The following is a 19,216-nucleotide window of genomic DNA, read 5'->3' on the forward strand; positions in this document are numbered from 1 at the left end:
TAAAGGAATTTTGAGGTTAAAGTGAAATTATACCAGATGAAAATTCACACCTATAGGAAAGAAGTAAGGAAGAGCACTGAAACTGCTAACTGTGTAAGTAAATGTAGGTGTTTTCTTTTCCTTCTTAAAATCCTTTAAGAATTAATATTGGGGTACCTGGGTGGCTCAGTTGTTAAGCATCTGACTTTGGCTCAGGTCATCATCTCACTGTTCTTGAGTTTGAGCTCTGCATCGGGCTCTGTGCTCTCAGCGCAGAGCCCATTATGGATCTTCCATCTCTCTCTCTCTGCCCTTACCCTGATCGTCCTCTCTCTCTCTCTAAAAAATTAAAAGAACATTAAAAAAAGAATTAATAGACAAATGTGGAAGTAAAATATGTGAAAGTATTAGCACAAAGGACAATAGTATATAATATGGTATTATACAATTGTAATATAATTTTGTTACAGGAAAAGAGGTAGGATATTAATTCTACATGGCCCATCACAAATTAAGGATGTGTAAAATAATCCTCAGAGAAAACACTAAGTGATATAAATTTATTAGCTAAAAAGCCAATAACGGAGATAGAAAGGAAAAATAGTAATACAGGTTTAATCCAAAACAGGGAGGGGAAACAAAGCACACAGGAGAGAACAGAAAACAAGTGAATAGACTTAACACCCAATCATATCAACAAATACACGAAATTTGAATGGACTGAATATTCCAATTAAAAGACAAATTTTGAGGCTGGATAAATAAAGTAAGAACCAACTAACTATATGACATTTATAAGACACATTCTTTAAATATAAAGACAAAGTTGAAAGTAAAGGAATGGTAAAAGATATATCATGTAAATACTGAGCATAAGCTCGTATGTCTTCATTAATATTAGGCAAAGTGAGAGTCAAAACATGGTGTATTATTGGAGATAATTAGGGTCATGTCATAATTAAAAGATATCTCCTTAAGAAAATATGAGTCCCAGATGTGTATGCACCTAAAATCAGAGCTTCAAAATATATGAAATAAGAATTGACAGAAGTAGGGAAGAATAAACAGATCAGCACTTGCACTTGAAGAGTTTCACATCTGTTTTAACTCTTTTCCTATATTCAAAATATAGGAAATTTGAATTAAATAACCAAATTGATCTAATGAATGTTTGTAGAAGATGGGACCCAGCAACTGCAATATAAGCATTATTTTTAAGTGCACAGAAAATATTCACCAAGACAGACTATATAATTTGAGGCACAGACTAGTAACAATAAATTTCAGAGGAGTAAAATGATATAAAATGTTCTGGCAGAATGGGACAGCTGTCAGATATGTCTGATGTTCTGTTCTGAGAAGCAGTGGGCCAGGGACCGCTTACACCTAGGATGACTAAGGAACTTCCAGAGGTGGGTGTCCAAGTCAAACTTAAGGCAGCCCCACTGAGCAACCAAGACTGTCAGCTGTACCCAACCCAGTCTCAGAAGCAGCAAGGACCTCTGGTGGTTTCCAGCCAGAACTGAGCAGGCATTCTTAGCTGAGACACTAAGAGATGGTTAAAGCAGTATTGGGACATCCAGGTAGCTGATTTCCAAGAGAAAAACTGGGTTGGAACTGATGCAGTCATGGTCAGGAATGAAGAAATAAAGAATGGGGTGTTTGGAGGTCACTTAATTATTTGGAATGTGTTAAGAGAAATAGTTTTCCTTAAAAATTTCACATGATAAACACATTGCAGAAAATTTTGAAAAAGTAAAAGCACAGTACCTTGATGTTCTTACCTTGACACTTTGTGTTACTTTGCCATCATTATTATGCGTGATTTGGGGGTAGTTTTATTCACAGTTAATTTATGTTGAGTTTCAAATTAATATTATATGAACATACTTCATTATACATGACTGCTAAATACCCTGTTAATGAATGTTTTGTAGTTCCCTTTTGTGAGAAGACTTCTTTTTTTGTTGTTTTGTTTTTTTTTCTGGTAGTTTGGTAAAGCTTCAGTAAATTGCTGTGTATAACAGACAGGATATTTTTCTTATATATGCGTGTGTGCAATAAATTGAATCAAGGAATATAAACTTAATTTTATAAATTCCCTGTTGCTTTGAGAAAAAGGAATGCTCATTACAATACACTTTTACCTACACTGGCTGTTTTAATTATGTATCATTTGTGCCTACTGAGTTATAAATACACATCATACTCATTATCAAATAAGATGTGAGATACTTTCCATGCTTATTTACTAATTATTCCTTTTTTGTTTTGTCTTTTTCTCCCTTTTTTGTTTTCAACAATGGATTTGAATCAGCTGACAATATAATAAAAAATATTATCCATGAAAAAGAATATATTTTCTGATTTCAATGTGCTTAATTTAAAGTTAATAATAATAACATATGTTGAAATACTCAACCATTTAGATATATATCAATTCATTTCTCAATAATGCATGAGTTAAAAAAGAAAGCAATGATTAGAATTTTATATCTCTAAAATGTTTATATAAGAATAGTGTGGAGGTTCCTCAAAAGATTAAAATAGACCTACCCTATGACCCAGCAATAGCACTGCTAGGAATTTACCCAAGGGATACAGGAGTGCTGAAGCATAGGGGCACTTGTACCCCAATGTTTATAGCAGCACTCTCAACAATAGCCAAATTATGGAAAGAGCCTAAATGTCCATCAACTGATGAATGGATATTTATATAAACAATGGAATACTACGTGGCAATGAGAAAGAATGAAATATGGCCCTTTGTAGCAATGTGGATGGAACTGGAGAGTGTTATGTTAAGTGAAATAAGTCATACAGAGAAAGACAGACACCATATGTTTTCACTCTTATGTGGATCCTGAGAAACTTAACAGAAGTCTATGAGGGAGGGGAAGAAAAAAAAAAAGAGGTTAGAGAGGGAGAGAGCCAAAGCATAAGAGACTCTTAAAAACTGAGAACAAACTGAGGGTTGATGGGGGGTGGGAGGGAGGGGAGGGTGGGTGATAGGTATTGAGGAGGGCACCTGTTGGGATGAGCACTGGGCGTTGTATGGAAACCAATGTGACAATAAATTTCATATTAAAGTAAAATAAAATAAAATGTTTATATAAGAATAAAAGAAATGTTTAGTATCAGTGATCTAAGCTAGAGGTTGGCAAATTCTAGCCTGAGAGTCAAATGTAGACCATGCTTATTTTTGTAAATAAAGTTTAATGGAACACAACTATACCCATTCATTGACATAACGTCTAAAACCAATGTAAGAAGAAATAAAAATTGAGACAACCTATATTTAATAAAGTATAATTAAAATATTCCCTCCAAGAAAGCTCTGGGCCCAAGTGACTTTACTGGTGAGTGCTATCAAACATTTAAAGAAGAAATAATATTAGTAGCACACAGACTTACTTAGGAAGATCAGAACATTTCTCAACTCATGTTATAAAACCAGAAAAACCCCAATATAAAAACTGCCAAGGATATTATAAGAAAAGAAAATCGCCAACTAATAGCATTCATGAACACATATGTTAAAATCATTCATATAATATTAATGAATCAAACCCAGTGATGAGTGGAAAAAGCCCTCGTAAAGGCCTGAGAAAAAAGGGAAAACATTTTAGATTTCTTTCTAAAGCAGCATGGCTGTATATAAACTTTGTTTAAACCAAAAGCCTGATTTATGTCCCACCAAGCATACATTGCACACCTGTTTCGTAAATAAGCAGCCTAAAGGAAAACCATCTTGTCTTTAAGATATTGATCCATGTTCCTGCTCCTTGCATTTCTTGAAGTTAAATACTTATTATTCTTACTTATTATTCTTACCTATATGTTAACCTATAATCTTTTGAACTTCTACAAGGTGTAAGAAAGTATATAGCCCTGTAAAAACTGTTCATTCTCTGAGCACTTTCTTCCCTATGAACAGCATGTTTCCTGGGTAGCTGTCCTACCTTAGGCTCAGATAAAGCTCTCTTACTTTAGGATTCTAAAGGTTTATGCATTTTGTGTTGATATCAGCAATATTTTAAAAAGATAATGCATTACAACAAATTGGCATTTATTTTTTTTAAGCTTGGAAGTTGATTCAACATTAAAAAAATGAAACAATGTAATTCACTACATAACCAAATCAAAGGGAAAATTCATATTATTATTTCAGTGAACACAGAGAAGTCATGTGACAGAAGTCAGCTAAAGATTCATTAAAAAAAAATTCTCACCAATCTAGAAATAAATGGGATTTTCACAATCTGATAAAGGTAATTTGTGGGAAGTGCACAGATGACATCATACTTAGTTGTGAAATAATAAATGCTTTCTTCCTAAAAAAGGGACAGTGGAAACATGCCCATTTTTATTCCTTCTAATCACCATTACAGTGGATACCCTAGTCAGTTTAACAGGGTAAGAAAATGAATTACAAACATATAAATTGAATAGAAACAAGTGAAATTATTTTTATTTCCAGAAAATATTATTTTTTAGGTAGAAATGATATGGAATCCCCAAGTACCTATGGAAACTAATAAATGTATTTAGTGAGATCTTATCATACAAGTACAATGCATAAAAATCAACTGTATTTATATATACTAAAAATGGAAAGTGAAATTTAAAAACATAAAATACTTAGAAATAAATTTAACAAATTTTGCAAGACCTCTACATTGAAAGCCACAATATACTTAAGAGATAAACTTAAAAAGGGGTCCTAGGTGGTTCAGTCAGGTAAGCATCTGACTCTTGATTTCTGCTCCGGTCATGATCTCACAGTTCATGAGTTCAAGCCCTGCATTGGGCTCTGTGCTGACAGTGCAGAGTCCATTTGGGATTCTTTCTCTCTCCCTCCCTTTCTTCTCCTCTCATGTTCTCTCTCACTCTCTCTCTCAAAATAAATAAATAAACTTAAAAAAAGATACAAACTAAAAAAGACCTAAGTAAATATATATCATGTTCATGAATTGAAACACTCAGTATTGTTAAGATATCAAGTCTTTACTAATTGATCTAGAAGTACCATCCCATTAAAACTTGAGGAGAGTAGAAATTGGCAAACTGATTCTAAAATTTATACAGAAATGCAAAAGATATAAAGTTATAGTAACCAAGACCATGTGGTATTGATGCAAAAGCAGAAAAACACTTAAATGGAATAGATTATAATCCAAAGATAGATGCAGATAAAGTCAATTGATTTTCAATAAAGATTCCAAGGCAACTCAATTAGAAAATGATAGTCTTTTAAACAAATGATGCTAGTGTAACATAAACTAGGTATCTGTGTGGAAAAAATTTTTTCTTGCCCTATCTTCAGGCTGTACATAAAAATTAATAGCTATGGAACTAAATAATGTAAAAGCTAAATAATTAAAAAAATCTTTAAGAAAACATAGGAACATATATTCATTACTTTGGAGTAGGTGAAGATTTTTTTAATAGGACACAAGAGGTACTAATCTTCCAAAAAATGACAAATCGAACTACATCAAAATAAAAAAAAAATGTATTTTTAAGAAACTCCATTAAGAAATGAACAAGATACACAATGGGAAAAGTATTCAAAATACATTTATTTGACCCATAATTTATTAAAAACTCTTACAATTCAATCATAAATGACAGAAGATTTGACTATAGTTTTTGGAAATGAAGATACATAAATGTCCAGTAAGCATAGAAAAACTGTATTAGTCATCAGGCAAACACAAATTAAAACCATGAGATGCTGCTTTATGCTTGTTAGAATAGGTAATGTTAAAAAGACAATTTTGAACTATTTCATATATTTGACTAGCTATACACTAAACTAATAGATTAGGCTGAGATATAGGTGTAGGAATCAGTGGTTATTTATAAATGCTTTCTGAAGTCAAAAAAATAATCACAACAATGTCCATGCAGCAATTTTTGAGAAAGAGAAGGGGATGGAGGTCAAACTTTTGAAGGTTAACCTTTGAAGGGAGAGCAACTCATGAAATTGGTTAAACACACACACACACACACACACACACACACACACACACACACACGATGATTGTAAATGTTGGCCAGAGGTAGAGGAACTGGAATTCTGATACATTGCTGATCAGAGTATAAAATGGTACAGCCACAATGGCAACTACTTATCAGTTACTTATAACATACACTTACCCTATGATTTTGCTCTCCTTCTTGGTATTTACCAAAGAGAAAGAAAATGTATGTTCATGATAGAATTTGTGTAAGAACATTCATAGCAGCTTTATTTGTAATAGTAATTGGAAACAACCCAATGTTCTTCAGTAGGAGAATGAATAAAGAACCTGCTACATTCATACAATGTAATACACAGCTGAAGCAATAACATGGATGAATGACAAAAGCATTATATTGAGTAAAGGTTTCAGATACAAAAGAATATCTAGTATATGATTCAATTTATATACAGTTCCAGAATAGGCAAATATAGATAGATAGATAGATAGATAGATAGAAAGAAAACAAATTTTAAAGTAGTAGCCTAGCATGAGAGTGGGAGACTAGATTGACTGGAAAAGAGCAGGAAGGAGTTTCTAGGGGTGATAGAAATGTTTTGTGTCTTGATAGGGGTGGTGGCTACAAGGTACATACATTTATGTATGTACATATAAATATATGTGTCTGTCTGGGAATAAAACTCATCAAACCCACATACTTAAAATCTATGCATTTAAAAGTGATACTAGACTATGATGATAGATTGGATATGGGTTATGGGTATAACGTTGAAAGTGAGGTCATGTATGAATTCTCTATTTCAGTCTTGAACTAATGCTGCTGTAGTACATTTAGAGAGGAAGCAACCAGTGGAAAAAGGAGAAAGTTGGTAGGGAAAGTTTTGATGAACATTGGAAACCATTCCCTATGAATTCATGGTATGATATGTGTTAAAAAAAAAAAAAGACCTCAAGACTGTAAAAATGTTTCTCTTAATTTAATAGAAGTGTGATGTCCCCTCCCCCCCAAATATTTAAAGCAAGCAAGAACACAAACAAACAAACAAACAAGACCATTGTGAATTATAAAATCTAAGCACAACTGATTTTGGACAAATTATTCTGTGTAGAATTTTTCTTTTCAAATCAGTACAAAGTGAATTGGTTGAGCTGCTTTCTCTGTTTCACTTTTTTTTCACTGGCCTGGGATGGGGAGATTGGGATAGTAGGGTTTAAACAAACAAACAAACAAGCAAGCAAACAAAGTATAGTTTTTTGCTTGTATTCTGGTGATATTTCCATTAACTATAACTTCTTCTTTGATAACAAAAAGGTATAGTTTAAAGCTCTTTTATGCAGTACTTTGAAAATGTAGAATATTTTATTGATAGCAAGTCTATTATTCACATTCTCAAACATAGTTGTTGCTCATGAATACCTTAACATGACTTAACATCTTCTTGAAACAGATTGGATACTGAACAGTCACAGATTAGGGAATTTATTTTTTAAGTTAAGTCACTAAATTGGATCTGTTAAAGCTATCCAGAGTAATAAGGTGCTGTTAATATTTCCTAGAATAAATAAATAATTTCAGCATACTTAGCTTAATGTTAATGTCTTTATAAAAACATTCTCAGAGTAACTTAATGTTTAACATTGTATGATTTTATTTATGCAATACTTATCCATTGTATGCTTCCATCTGTTAATATTGTATTTATGTAATCCTCATATTTTTCACAATATTTATTACTGAAATCCCTGATTTGCAAATTCTTGACTTGATTTTCGTTTGATGCTTAGAGTTTTGCCATTTTCCCTGAATTCTGCTTCTCCTCACTGTGCCCTTGAACACAGTAGCTATGCTGTGCTTATCTCTCCTCTTTAGTCTCTGACCATCTCCTTTCTCCTCCTCCTTAATGAGAAGTTGAATGTGTGCTATGTTCCATAATGTTTTCTAAATAAACAGCATGAATTACCTCATGTAATTTTTTCAGTGACCTTGTGAACTCTTGGAATTTGGGGACACAGTGTTCCTAAGTGCTGAATACTGCTTTTATCAGACATCTGGATGTGTGAATCTCTAGGTCATGTCCAACATCAAGAGGTCAGTCAATTACCTAGAATTACATTCATTCAATTCACTAATTTAGGGGAAAAGGATGAAATATAAGAGGAAAGTAGAGTAGGTGATTATTGGGTTGCTCTTCCATAGGTAAGAAGCAGTTTCCAGAGTCATAATGATACTAAATTCTGGAAAAGGTATGATTCTGGGAATTTTTATCAGGTTTAAAGCCTAGGATACTAATCAAATTTGTTTGAAACCACCTAGCACATAATAATCATTCATTCATTCACTCATTTATACATTCAAATTTCTTTCTGTGTGCATATACTCACACACATCAAACACACCTACATACAAATATGTAAAGCATATTAAGTGTCAGTTCTCCTGTTTTCTCAGAATTTCAGCTGAAGCTCCAAAGCTGAGAAAATAAGTAAGAAGTCCTCCCATAATCACAGGTGAAAGGGGGAAAATTAACATTTTCTGAGTACAGTAAAACCTTGGATTGTGCGTAACTTGTTCTTCAAGTATTCTGCAAGACTATAAAACATTTCTAATAAATTTTGACTTGATAAACGAGTAATGTCTTGCAATACTAGTAGCACGTGACAGCTAACCTCACATGGTCACAACTGAGCCAATGGTTCTTGAAATTCGCTTTGATATACAAATGCTTTGGATTATAAGCATGTTTCTGGAACGAATTATGCACACCAACCAAAGTTTTACAACGTATTTTGTATGGCCAGCTATCTTAATTATGTTATTTCATGTACTTCCTTCAGAAGTTCTGAAAGATAAGTATTGTTATCTATGTTTTACACCTGAGAAAACAAATTTCAGATTAAGTGACTTGCCAAAGGCTCAAAACTACATTGAGAGCCAGATCTGATGAAATCCAAAATCTGTGTTCTAGTTTTTACAGGATGCTGCCTCCTCAAAGCCGCCATACGTCTTCCTAGGGACCTACCCTTTTAGGTGATGACATCCACCTCTCTATGTAGCTGTGTCTTACTGGGAGTGTGCACTTCATGATATCTGCCACTAAATAATTCTGATTCTAAGCAGAAGTGCATCAGGAGTCTAGCTGAATGGGCCTGGGGGTAATAATGAGATATGTCAAAGATAGGTACACACTTTAGGTCGTGAGTCACAATCACCACACTCACAAATCCAATGACAGTGTATCTTTATTCTCATTTTCCAGAGCTATTCTTTATCAATGCAATCAATGATCTAGTTGATTCAGTGATACTAGCTTCATTCTCATTTTTGTGACTTTCTAGATTATGCGATGATAGGATATTTGAAAAGAAATATAATTTTGTAAAGACGGGACTTATGAAATGATTGTATTATTTTCTATGACTTAAAGAGTGCAATTCTATTTGTAAGTAAAAAGAAATTCAAGAGAAGAGTATTTCATATATTTCAAAGAACTGGTATTAGCATTGAGAAAGCAAATAGCCTAAAGTGATATCCGAGGCACCGCCACTTCTTTTTCTCTGAAAAATAAGATAGGAGTATATTTTAATACCAGAGTGCTGATGCATAGGGGCACTTGTACCCCAATGTTTACAGCAGCACTTTCAACAATAGCCAAATTATGGAAAGAGCCTAAATGTCCATCAACTGATGAATGGATAAAGAAGATGTGGTTAATATTACAATGGGATACTACTTGGCAATGAGAAAGAATGAAATCATGCCATTTGCAGCAACATGGATAGAACTAGAGGGTATTATGCTAAGTGAAATAAGTCCGTCAGAGGAAGAGAGATACCATATGTTTTTACTCATATGTGGATCTTGAGAAACTTTAACAGAAGACCATGGGGGAGGGGAAGGGGAAAAAAGTTACACAGAGGGATGGAGGCAAACCATAAGAGACTCTTAAATACTGAGAACAAACTAAGGATTGATGGGGAATGGGGGAGAGGGGAAAATGGGTGATGGGCATTGAGGAGCACACCTGTTGGGATGAGCAGTGGGTGTTGTATGGAAACCAATTTGACAATAAATTATATAAAAAAGGAGTATATTTTAATACCAATAGACTGTTTTATGTAATATTTTCTAGATATTTTCCAAAATGCTTAACAAAAAGTTAGAAAACTTAACCTCTGGCACTGTTGTCACCTAGAGTAAAGGTCACACTACACTGAAATCCTTTAGTATTTCTGATTAAATAACTTGAATTGAGTTTCATTGTACAAAATGTCACATTATAAAAGTGACTTTTCTAAAGAGGTGCTAAACTATTCAATTCTGGTTGGATTTTTGTAGATTTTTTTCCAACTGAAGAATGCTGAGTATTCATTTTCATAGAAGGAGGAATCAGAAAAGACTCTTAGCAGGGAGGAGATTTCAAAAAAACCTTTGGCTTTTACTTTTCCCTTGAGGCCAGATTGTTTGCTTTTTAGTGTTTGCTCTTTATTTCTTGGTGCCATTCCAGCTTGCCCTTCTATCAAACACCCATGAGCCTCGGCCAACCAAGCCCATTAGAACAGGTAATTAATTAAGGTTATATTTGATAGAAAAGTCATGGAATTTTTAATTTCCATGTGATTGTGCAATTTTTTTTAACACTTGGAGACTTTATTTCATTCCAAGCCAACACAGATGTATTGGCAAAGTTACTTCTACCTTGCAAAGCAAAGTTATGATTTAGGAGAACTGATTCTATATTGTGTTTGTAGAATGTCTTTTACACATTTACTACCTATGTTTTCAGAGTTAATACCAAACATATGGCATAGGCATACATGATTCTCAAAAATTTATTTTTATTTTAAAAAACATTGCTAAAGTCCCCCAAATTATTAGCTTTGTAGAACTGTCTAAACACTAACTTCCCCCCTTTTGATAAGACCTCTTCATTAGTTCCCCTGACAGTTTTTTGTTTCTCTTTTAATTTAGGGTATGTCATGGTATTTAATGCATGCCTCTTGGCAAATACTTACCAAAAACTCTGAATGATTAGGACACCATCTTATGGTTCCTTTTGGTAATCAGTATTGGCCTAGTGAGAAAAGGAAATTCACAAGAAGTTCTTATTAAATAAAAATTAAATTGTATTCTAATTAATTGATTATGAATAATCAATTATTGGCCTCCCTATTCAAGGTAAAGACCACATATTTTACTATATCATTACCTCTGTCATTATTTCCATAGCTTAGTCCTATAAACATTAACTTTATATTTTCTATTAGATAATAATTTCTTACATAAAATGGATCTTTGTTTACCTTCTTTTCCATCACCTGGGGGGTAATAGTTGGGTCTATAGCAGGAGCAAAATAATTTGTAGTGCTGGGTTTTTGTGAAGTAGAAGGAATGAAAAGTCCTCTGTTGGCATGCTTAAAGTTTATCATTTCTTTTTGTGCTCCTGCTGGCTATGAAGAATTAGAAAGAAAACTAAGTGGTTACCGGTTCAAGTATGAGGTCAAAATTGGGAAGAATATAAAGCAATAGGATTGAGATGCAAGGCAAAGAATTTACTTGAGAAGTAAATGACTTCATTGGTTTTCTAGGTTATAATCTTATCATAGAAAGACTATAAATAAATACCAGCAAACATGGATGTCTCTTGATACCTGATTTTAAATGAGTGTACCTAGGAGTGTATCTTATATAGAGTAGTAAATATTTGGTAATCTGCATAAATTGAATCTTGACTGGCATAAGATTATGGGTGGAAAGAGGAATAATTGTTGATGGAAAAATAATAATAAAGTTTTCATTAAAATGCACAATAGTGCGGGAACCTGTAGGTTGTCAGTTGCTGATTTCTGGTAGGTAGCACAGTGTGGTGAGGAATCTTACCATCACAACAGTTTCAGAAGCTGTGTCTGTGAAGGGATCTAAGGCTAGTTGCTGCTGGACTCCCGGTATAACCTGAAAAATTGGAAAGTTTTTAAAAAGCCTAAATTTTTCATCTATAAAATAGTGGTTTTACATTCAATGCAGTTAGCACACGTCTCAACTTCTTTAATTTCAGTTTCTTAAAAACAAACATAATCATTTAGATTTGAGAAAGAGAAAAGTAACTTGTGACATGGGACATACAACTCTGCTTGTGTTGTTAAGAGCTTGCTGGACATTCTCTGCTGGGCCCTGGTGTTCTGTTGAATATTAACAACCCTGCAGAATACCAACATCAGACAAGGTCATGTCTGAACATGATGAACTACAACAAAAACAAGATCACTCTGTAATCTTGTGTAAAACAAGGTCACCATGCTAGCCACAAAAATACCAGGTATCCTCATATCCTGGATAATCTGAGTAACTCTTCTTTTTTTATGAATCATAACCTTTGCCTTGCTCTGTTGTTCTTATCTTCTAGGTAAGAATTGTTTAATTAACCAGTTGTAGAATTATCAATCATTTCCTGAGAATACCGAACTCAGAGTGAACCATTACTTCCTGAAGTCTCCCCAAAATCACCTGACAGAAGCCTAGAAGAGTCGCCTTCCTATTAAAACACCCACAGGGGTGCCTGAGTGATTCAGTTGGTTAAGTGTCCAACTTTTGATCTCAGCTCAGGTCATGATCTCATGGTTTATGGCATGGAGCCCCATGTAGGGCTCTGCACTGACAGCACAGAGCTTGGGATTCTCTCCCCCTCCCTCTCTGCCCCATCCTGCTCATGTGCTCTCTTTCTCTCTCTAAAAATAAAGAAATAAACTTAAAAAAAGATTTATTAAGAAAAAAAGACACCCAGAGTTCCCCATGTGTGTCCTCCGCTGTTACAATGAGTAGATAAATCTAATTTTGTTCAACTATGGTGGTGTTCCTGATGGGTTTTGGATGAAGGGCACTGATGGATTTAATAGGTCATGAAGCAAGTCATTTGAAAAGTTAATTTTGTTTTTAATGAAAAATATGCATTACTTACAGGTTCTACTTGTACTGGAATATATCCAAATTGGGTATAGAATGGCATCTGTCAGATTTTTGGAAAATGTGTTAGATTTGTTGTATGATTTTGTCATAATTTTATAATAAATGATGACTTAAAATCATATATAATATTGTATTATATTATAATTATATTAAATACTTTTTAAATAAAAGTTCATATCTTCTAGGTGATAAAAATTATTGATAAATTACCAAGCATCTTTTTAAAACTGTATTATTCCTAGCTTAAAATTTCCCCTTTCTCTCTAAATTAACACGTCTCAGAATTACTACTACCAGTCTCTTAAAGCATAATTTTCAGTTTTCTCTAATTTGGTTTTAGAGTGGTGATAAACTACTGAAAATTTCCCCCGTTCTAACTAAAAGAAATCTAGTTATGTATGTGCCACCTGGAATTACATTAGAATTCCAAAAATGTATTGCAGGGCCACAAAGTTCAATATAAAGTTATCTAATTGTATCTAGTGATCCTAGGTGCCGTCTGTCATGGGGGATATTTATTTATTTATTTTTTAATAATAGCCACATGTAAATATGACAAGAGGGATGCTGGTAACTTTTAAAAAATTAGAAGATTTTTTCCAAGATGATGCAACCTTTGGCCTCTGATTTTACTGAAGTCCACTCACTGACTTCGTTCTTTTTAAAATTCAGCTTCGAGCACTTCCATCTTAGTGATATGTTAGGAGAACGCACTATATCTTTTTGTCACCATCAGTCTAGGCTGTTGACTTTTGCAGTAAATATACTCAGATATTCTCTTCTCTGAAAATTTACTATAACTTCTCTATTCTCAGGAGGAACTAGTCAGATTAAAATCAAATAGTAGTTACCTGCTCCTCAAATTGCTGCTGTCCTGTTTGTGGAGGTGACTGTGTGGCTATCTGTTGAGGTTGTTCCCAAGGTAGGAGCATGTAGACTGGATAGTACTGAAACATCTATTTGTAAACAGAAAAGTACATAAGAGCTTCCATTAGATCCACATAGGTCTTTAAAAAAAGTCTTTTAATGTCAATATTGTTTTACAGCTGATATATATGTATATATATATGCATAAAGTAGTCCTTCTTTAAGCACATATATGCATATATGGATAAAGTAGTCCTTCTTAGACTTTAGAAATAACTCATATTACACATGATGCTGGACTTTAAGATTGCACTTAACAGACGACCATGGGGGAGGGAAAGGAAAAAAAAAGTTAGAGAGGGAGAGACCCAAACCATAAGAGACTCTTAAAAACTGAGAATAAACTGAGAGTTGATGGGAGGTTGGAGGGAGGGGAGGGTTGGTGATGGGCATTGAGGAGGGCACCTGTGGGGATGAGCACTGGGTGTTGTATGGAAACCAATTTGACAATAAATTTCATATTAAAAAAAAAAAGACTGCTTGGTCAAACACATTAAGGAAGTAGTAAAATAACAAGATTTTCAAAAATGGCACCTTGGGCCTTACATAAAAACTGTAGATTTTATATACAGACATCATGTACAAATTACTTTGCGAATATCTAAGAAGAGAATAGTTTAGCAGCATTTTCCATATTTTTGAGAATCATTATTCCACAGGATATGGTATTAGAAGTTCTATGATAAGGAACGAATTCTCAAGAATGTTTTGCCTTTAATAATTGCCATTTTGAGACAATCCTTATGCATTTTTAGAATACTGGACAACCCAGAAATAGACAAGGAAATGCTTTAACTGCAAGTTTAACATGCCACACATTATCATGTATTGGCTTCCATTTATATCTGTGTGTGTCTACACATGTATATTTGTTTACAGAAAATGGGGACCTTAGTATGTACATAGAGTTTAGTATGCTGTTTTGTTTCCTTGCATAATTAAATAAGAGACAATAATAGATATAAGAGTTAAAAAACAACAACAAGTGTAGTTTGAGAAGTACATTTTATGCAGTGGTTCTTACTTTTGGCTACGAGTTAAAATCACCTATTTAGCATTTTAACAGATAATCATACTTGGGATCTACTCATCAGGTCTTGATTCATTAGGTGTGGGAAGGGTCCGGGCATTTGTAATTTTGAAAATTACAGAGGGTGGAGAGCCACTGGTTTAATGGTTAAAAGAAGGATGAAGAATTATATTCCCAGTCATCTATTTACTTCCATTAGGATTGGGAATTTAATCTCACTAAGACTTAGTTTCCTGATCCTTAAAATGAAGCAGTTTCACTTACCAAGTATAGAATGAGGTAATGTCTAGAAGTAACTTTTATTTTATGATGAGGGTGGGACAAAATTACATAATTATGATTACATGGGAGCCAAGTGGTGTAACTTTTGATGAAATGGCCAGTTTTCTGCTGGTGAATAATTTATCTATGTCCCTATTTCTTTGAACCTAGTTTATTATAAAATTAATTAAACTAATCTTAAGAGGGTTTTTCATATTACTCTAATGATTATACTAGTTGGCATTCATTTTTTAAGATCTCTTATTTAATAGAAATCACCATTTGATTGTAATATGAAGTTAAATTGAAAATACACACAAGAACCTGGAAATATTTTGAGCAGAGTGCCATACTGCCAAATAACATGGTAAGCATTTTTTATCTCTTCATCATATCATAATTTATCAATTTAACACATCTACCTCTAAAACAAAATTCAGGGTTGGAAAAAGTCAGCCTACAGTATCTTTTTAGTTTCCAAATGCCAGTACAAATGCCATGCAGAGGGAACGTGACTTACGGCTTGGTGAGCTCCTTTATTCCCAATATACTAATGCCCTGGAAACTCGGGAATCTCCTTAGCTGTTCTTCCTTCAAGAGTTATTATGTAAGCCTAAAATTAACAAACTGATGCAAGCCCAGCAATGGTGGCACTAGACAGAGATAATTGTATAAGTTTCATAGCCCTGCTATAGGAGTCAGAGCTACAAATATAAAAGAAAGCATTAGGTGGAGAGTATATATAGCCATCTGTCTGTAGGAGTGACAGTATTCCATTTATTTACCCGTGCTTGCTCTTGAGGCATTTTGAAGGAGAACACATAGGGCATAACCTGCCGAAAAAAGGTATAAAAAATTATACTTGACTTTTGAAAATATATTTAAAAATATTTTTTAATGTTTATTTTTGAAAGAGAGAGAGAGACAGAGTGCAAGCGGGGGAGGGGGGGAGAGAGAGGGAGACACAGAATCCAAAGCAAGCTCCAGGCTCTGAGCTATCAGCACAGAGCCTGATGGGTGCGAACTCACAAACCAGGAGATCATGACCTGAGCAGAAGTTGGATGCTTAACTGACTGAGCTAACCAGGTGCCCTTAAAGATATATTTTTTAGATGTTTACTTATTTATTTTGAGAGAGAGAGAGAGAGGATGCACACTTGTGAGCAAACACACATGAGCAGAGGAGGGGCATAGAGAGAGAGATTGAGAGAGAATCCCAAGCAGTCTCTGTGCTGTCAGTGTAGAGCCAGATGCAGGACTCAATCCCACAAACCATGAGATCATGACCTGAGCCAGAATCAAGATTCAGATGTTTGAGGCTCCTGAGTAGCTAAGTCAGTTAGGTGGCCAACTTTGGCTCAGGTCATAATCTCATGCTTGGTGAGTTCGAGGCCTGCATCAGGCTCTGTGCTGACTGAAACTCAGAGCTTGCAGTCTGCTCTGGACTCTGTGTCTCTCTCTTTCTCTGCCCTATCCTGCTCTCTCTCTCTCTCTCTCTCTCTCTCAAAATGAATAAAACATTAAAAAAAGTCAGATACTTAACCAACTGAGTCACCCAGGCACCCCTGTACTTGACTTTTTAACATAAAATTCCGGAGCTGTTTTTTTTAGACCTAGCCACTACATGTGTGATTTATATACAAGACTTCTGTGACAACAAAAGGGTATCTATTATGTGTATGTCATTAATGAAAATTGTTTCTTTTTTAAAGATGAAATTTATCTATCTTTTCTAAGACTTGTTTTATCACTTTTGATTTGTGACTGTGATATAATAGCTGATTTAAATAGCTTTTTTTCATGTGAGAAATCAGAAAAGACAGGGAAGTACTTCCAGTGATGGTAGAGCAAATTATGAGAAAGAATTCTCTCTCAGTAACCCCTGTCTTATTTTAAAGAACTCCTGTCTTGTTTTTTGTTTGTTTGTTTGGATTTTGTTTTTAAGAGATAGAGTATGAGCAGGGGGGAGAGAGAGATCATGACCTGAGCTGGAATCAAGAGTCAGACGTTTAATTGATTGAGCCACACAGGCTCCCTGCTCCTGTCTTATTTTAAAGCTGATTCATAATTCATTTTCACATTCAAAGTGAGTTACCTCTCCAAAGAATAATATGGGAGAGGCTCTACTTACATGATTAGAGCCCTGTTGGGTCTGTGGTGATGTTTGAGGCTGTGAGGGGTCCAGCTGTCCCACCTGAGTTCCCTGGGCAAAACTGACCCATCCTGGGAAAGGTGTCTGATTTGGGAACAGTCCAGCCAACCGGTCAAAAGCTGATAAAGAGAATTGGGAGAGCCCTGGAATTTGAGCTTGCTGCTGCTGTTGTAGAATCCCAGAGAAAGGAGGAATCCATGAATTAAATGGGCCCTGGGAGGACATGAAAGAAAGGAAGAATTTCTCTTTCATTTCAGAAAGAATTTAAAATCAGTCCTGGCAAGAAAAGGACAAAATGTAAACGATTTCTGCAATTCTACTGCAGCAGTATAAAAAAGGACAGCATTTTAGGACATTATGAGCCGTGCAAATAGCATGACCAATGCTAAATTCCCAGAGATCATAAAAAATATGGGGCAGAGTGAGGTGGATGAAGGGTATGGTTTCTGCAGTTGCCAGACTGGTTGTAAATCTTCTTCTTCTTCAACTGAGTATGACTTTGTGTAAATAGTTAATTTAACTATCTCATAGTTGTGAGAATTTGTGTCTGGCATGTGTCAAGTTCTCAGTAAATAAATCTTAATCAGATTACAGCTTTTACTTTCGTCTTCAAACAAAGGTCATTAGTATATATGGGATGAATCCATAACCTTAATAATTGAGATTTCAGAAATGAAATCAGAAAACATTTTGTCCTCATACAAACTACTGTAAAAAAATAAGTCATAGGCAAATCTTCTTAGAATAATCATAGAGGTACCTGAAACTGTAGTGGCTGAAGCTGAGCAGTATTAAGATTCAGAAGTAACTAGAAAAGGAAAGATAATATGAAAACCAGATTATTACACATGCTAAAACGATTAAGAACGATGTTTACTACAAATAAAGAACAAGTCAGAGCTGACTGATCCCTTTCCTGCTAGTGGTGTTTTCTCACTAAGCTTATGCTAAATTACTGTGATTAGAGATTAGGATTTAACCACCTCTCCCCTGCTGTGTATAAACTTGCAAAACTTCAGCCCATTCCAGTGGGTTAGCCACTCACTTTATGCTCTTAAACACCTATACACATCTGTATTAGGTGCTATTAGAATAAAAATATATATGAGATACTGTCTCTGCCTTTAAAGAGTTTACTGTCAAACAGGGGAGCAAAATGATATTCTAGAAATAACCTGGTACACCCAATAAACATCAGTATTGGAAATGTATTTGGATATAAGAACTAATGGATAGGCATGCAGGGTAAGTTAATGAAGGCTTTTATCTCTACTCTACTGGGTTTCCATAGAAACAAACAAACAAAATGGAGAGATTGTTGTAAGTATTTCAACTAACCTCATTGCTGTTGCTTGCAGACATAAGGCGCTGTGGGATAAGCTAAAAAATAAACAACAAACAAATGGTGAAAGAAGGATTTGTTAAAGGTTCCCCACAATGGTTTTAGTTATACCATAAGATCACTTACTGGGGCTGACATTGTGGCTCCCAGAAGCCCAAGAAGAATTATAGTTTTCATTTTCAGATGAAATAGCTAGAAAATAAGTTGTAAAATTGACCTTTAAAGAGAACCTCTGTGTAAAAATCATGATAACAATAATTTGTTAGTATTGTTCCATCAGAGGAGTGGTTGGGTGAATTCTATAGTATTTACTTATATATTAGGATTTAAAATAAAAAAGGCATACTTATAAATATCTATAACAGAACTTATTCTTTTTCTCAGAGCAGCTCTTTATAAAAACCAGAATTGTTTGCTTCTCCTCTTAGCTTGACCAAATCGTTCATTTGGTGGCATGTGATGTAGTTGAATGAGTTAAAGAACAAGGTGGTGTCCTCCCTTGTGATGTTTTGTACTTAAGGGGATGGGTCCTTCTGATCATGAGAGGCCCATCACTAGGTCTTTATGATAAAGACAA

General features: G+C 34.4%; 1 protein-coding gene and 1 pseudogene across 1 annotated transcript; one reads left to right on the forward strand and one right to left on the reverse strand.

The window, feature by feature from the left end:
- The first annotated feature begins 259 nt into the window (after nucleotides 1-259).
- LOC123385242 lies at nucleotides 260-2,292 on the forward strand (annotated as a pseudogene).
- Nucleotides 2,293-8,990: 6,698 nt separating this feature from the next.
- ODAM (odontogenic, ameloblast associated) lies at nucleotides 8,991-18,816 on the reverse strand. Its single transcript, XM_045056744.1, has 10 exons — nucleotides 18,766-18,816; nucleotides 18,636-18,677; nucleotides 18,058-18,105; nucleotides 17,277-17,510; nucleotides 15,931-15,978; nucleotides 13,779-13,883; nucleotides 12,920-12,967; nucleotides 11,845-11,916; nucleotides 11,268-11,414; nucleotides 8,991-9,113 (listed from the first exon to the last, which is right to left on the reverse strand). Exons 1-10 carry the CDS (start codon nucleotides 18,814-18,816, stop codon nucleotides 8,991-8,993), a joined length of 918 nt encoding a protein of 305 aa, XP_044912679.1.
- Nucleotides 18,817-19,216: the final 400 nt, after the last annotated feature.

This window comes from Felis catus, chromosome B1 (assembly GCF_018350175.1).
Source record: "Felis catus isolate Fca126 chromosome B1, F.catus_Fca126_mat1.0, whole genome shotgun sequence".
NCBI classification, from domain to species: Eukaryota; Metazoa; Chordata; class Mammalia; order Carnivora; family Felidae; genus Felis; species Felis catus.

Coding starts and splice junctions, on each gene's coding strand:
- ODAM (XM_045056744.1), bottom strand. CDS start 18,816: ATGAAAACTATAATTCTTCTTGGGCTTCTGGGAGCCACAATGTCAGCC. Junction 12,968..13,778: donor AGCAGCAATTTGAGGAGCAG/GTAACTACTATT, acceptor AAAATCTGACAG/ATGCCATTCTATACCCAATT. Junction 11,415..11,844: donor CTTCTGAAACTGTTGTGATG/GTAAGATTCCTC, acceptor AATTCTTCATAG/CCAGCAGGAGCACAAAAAGA.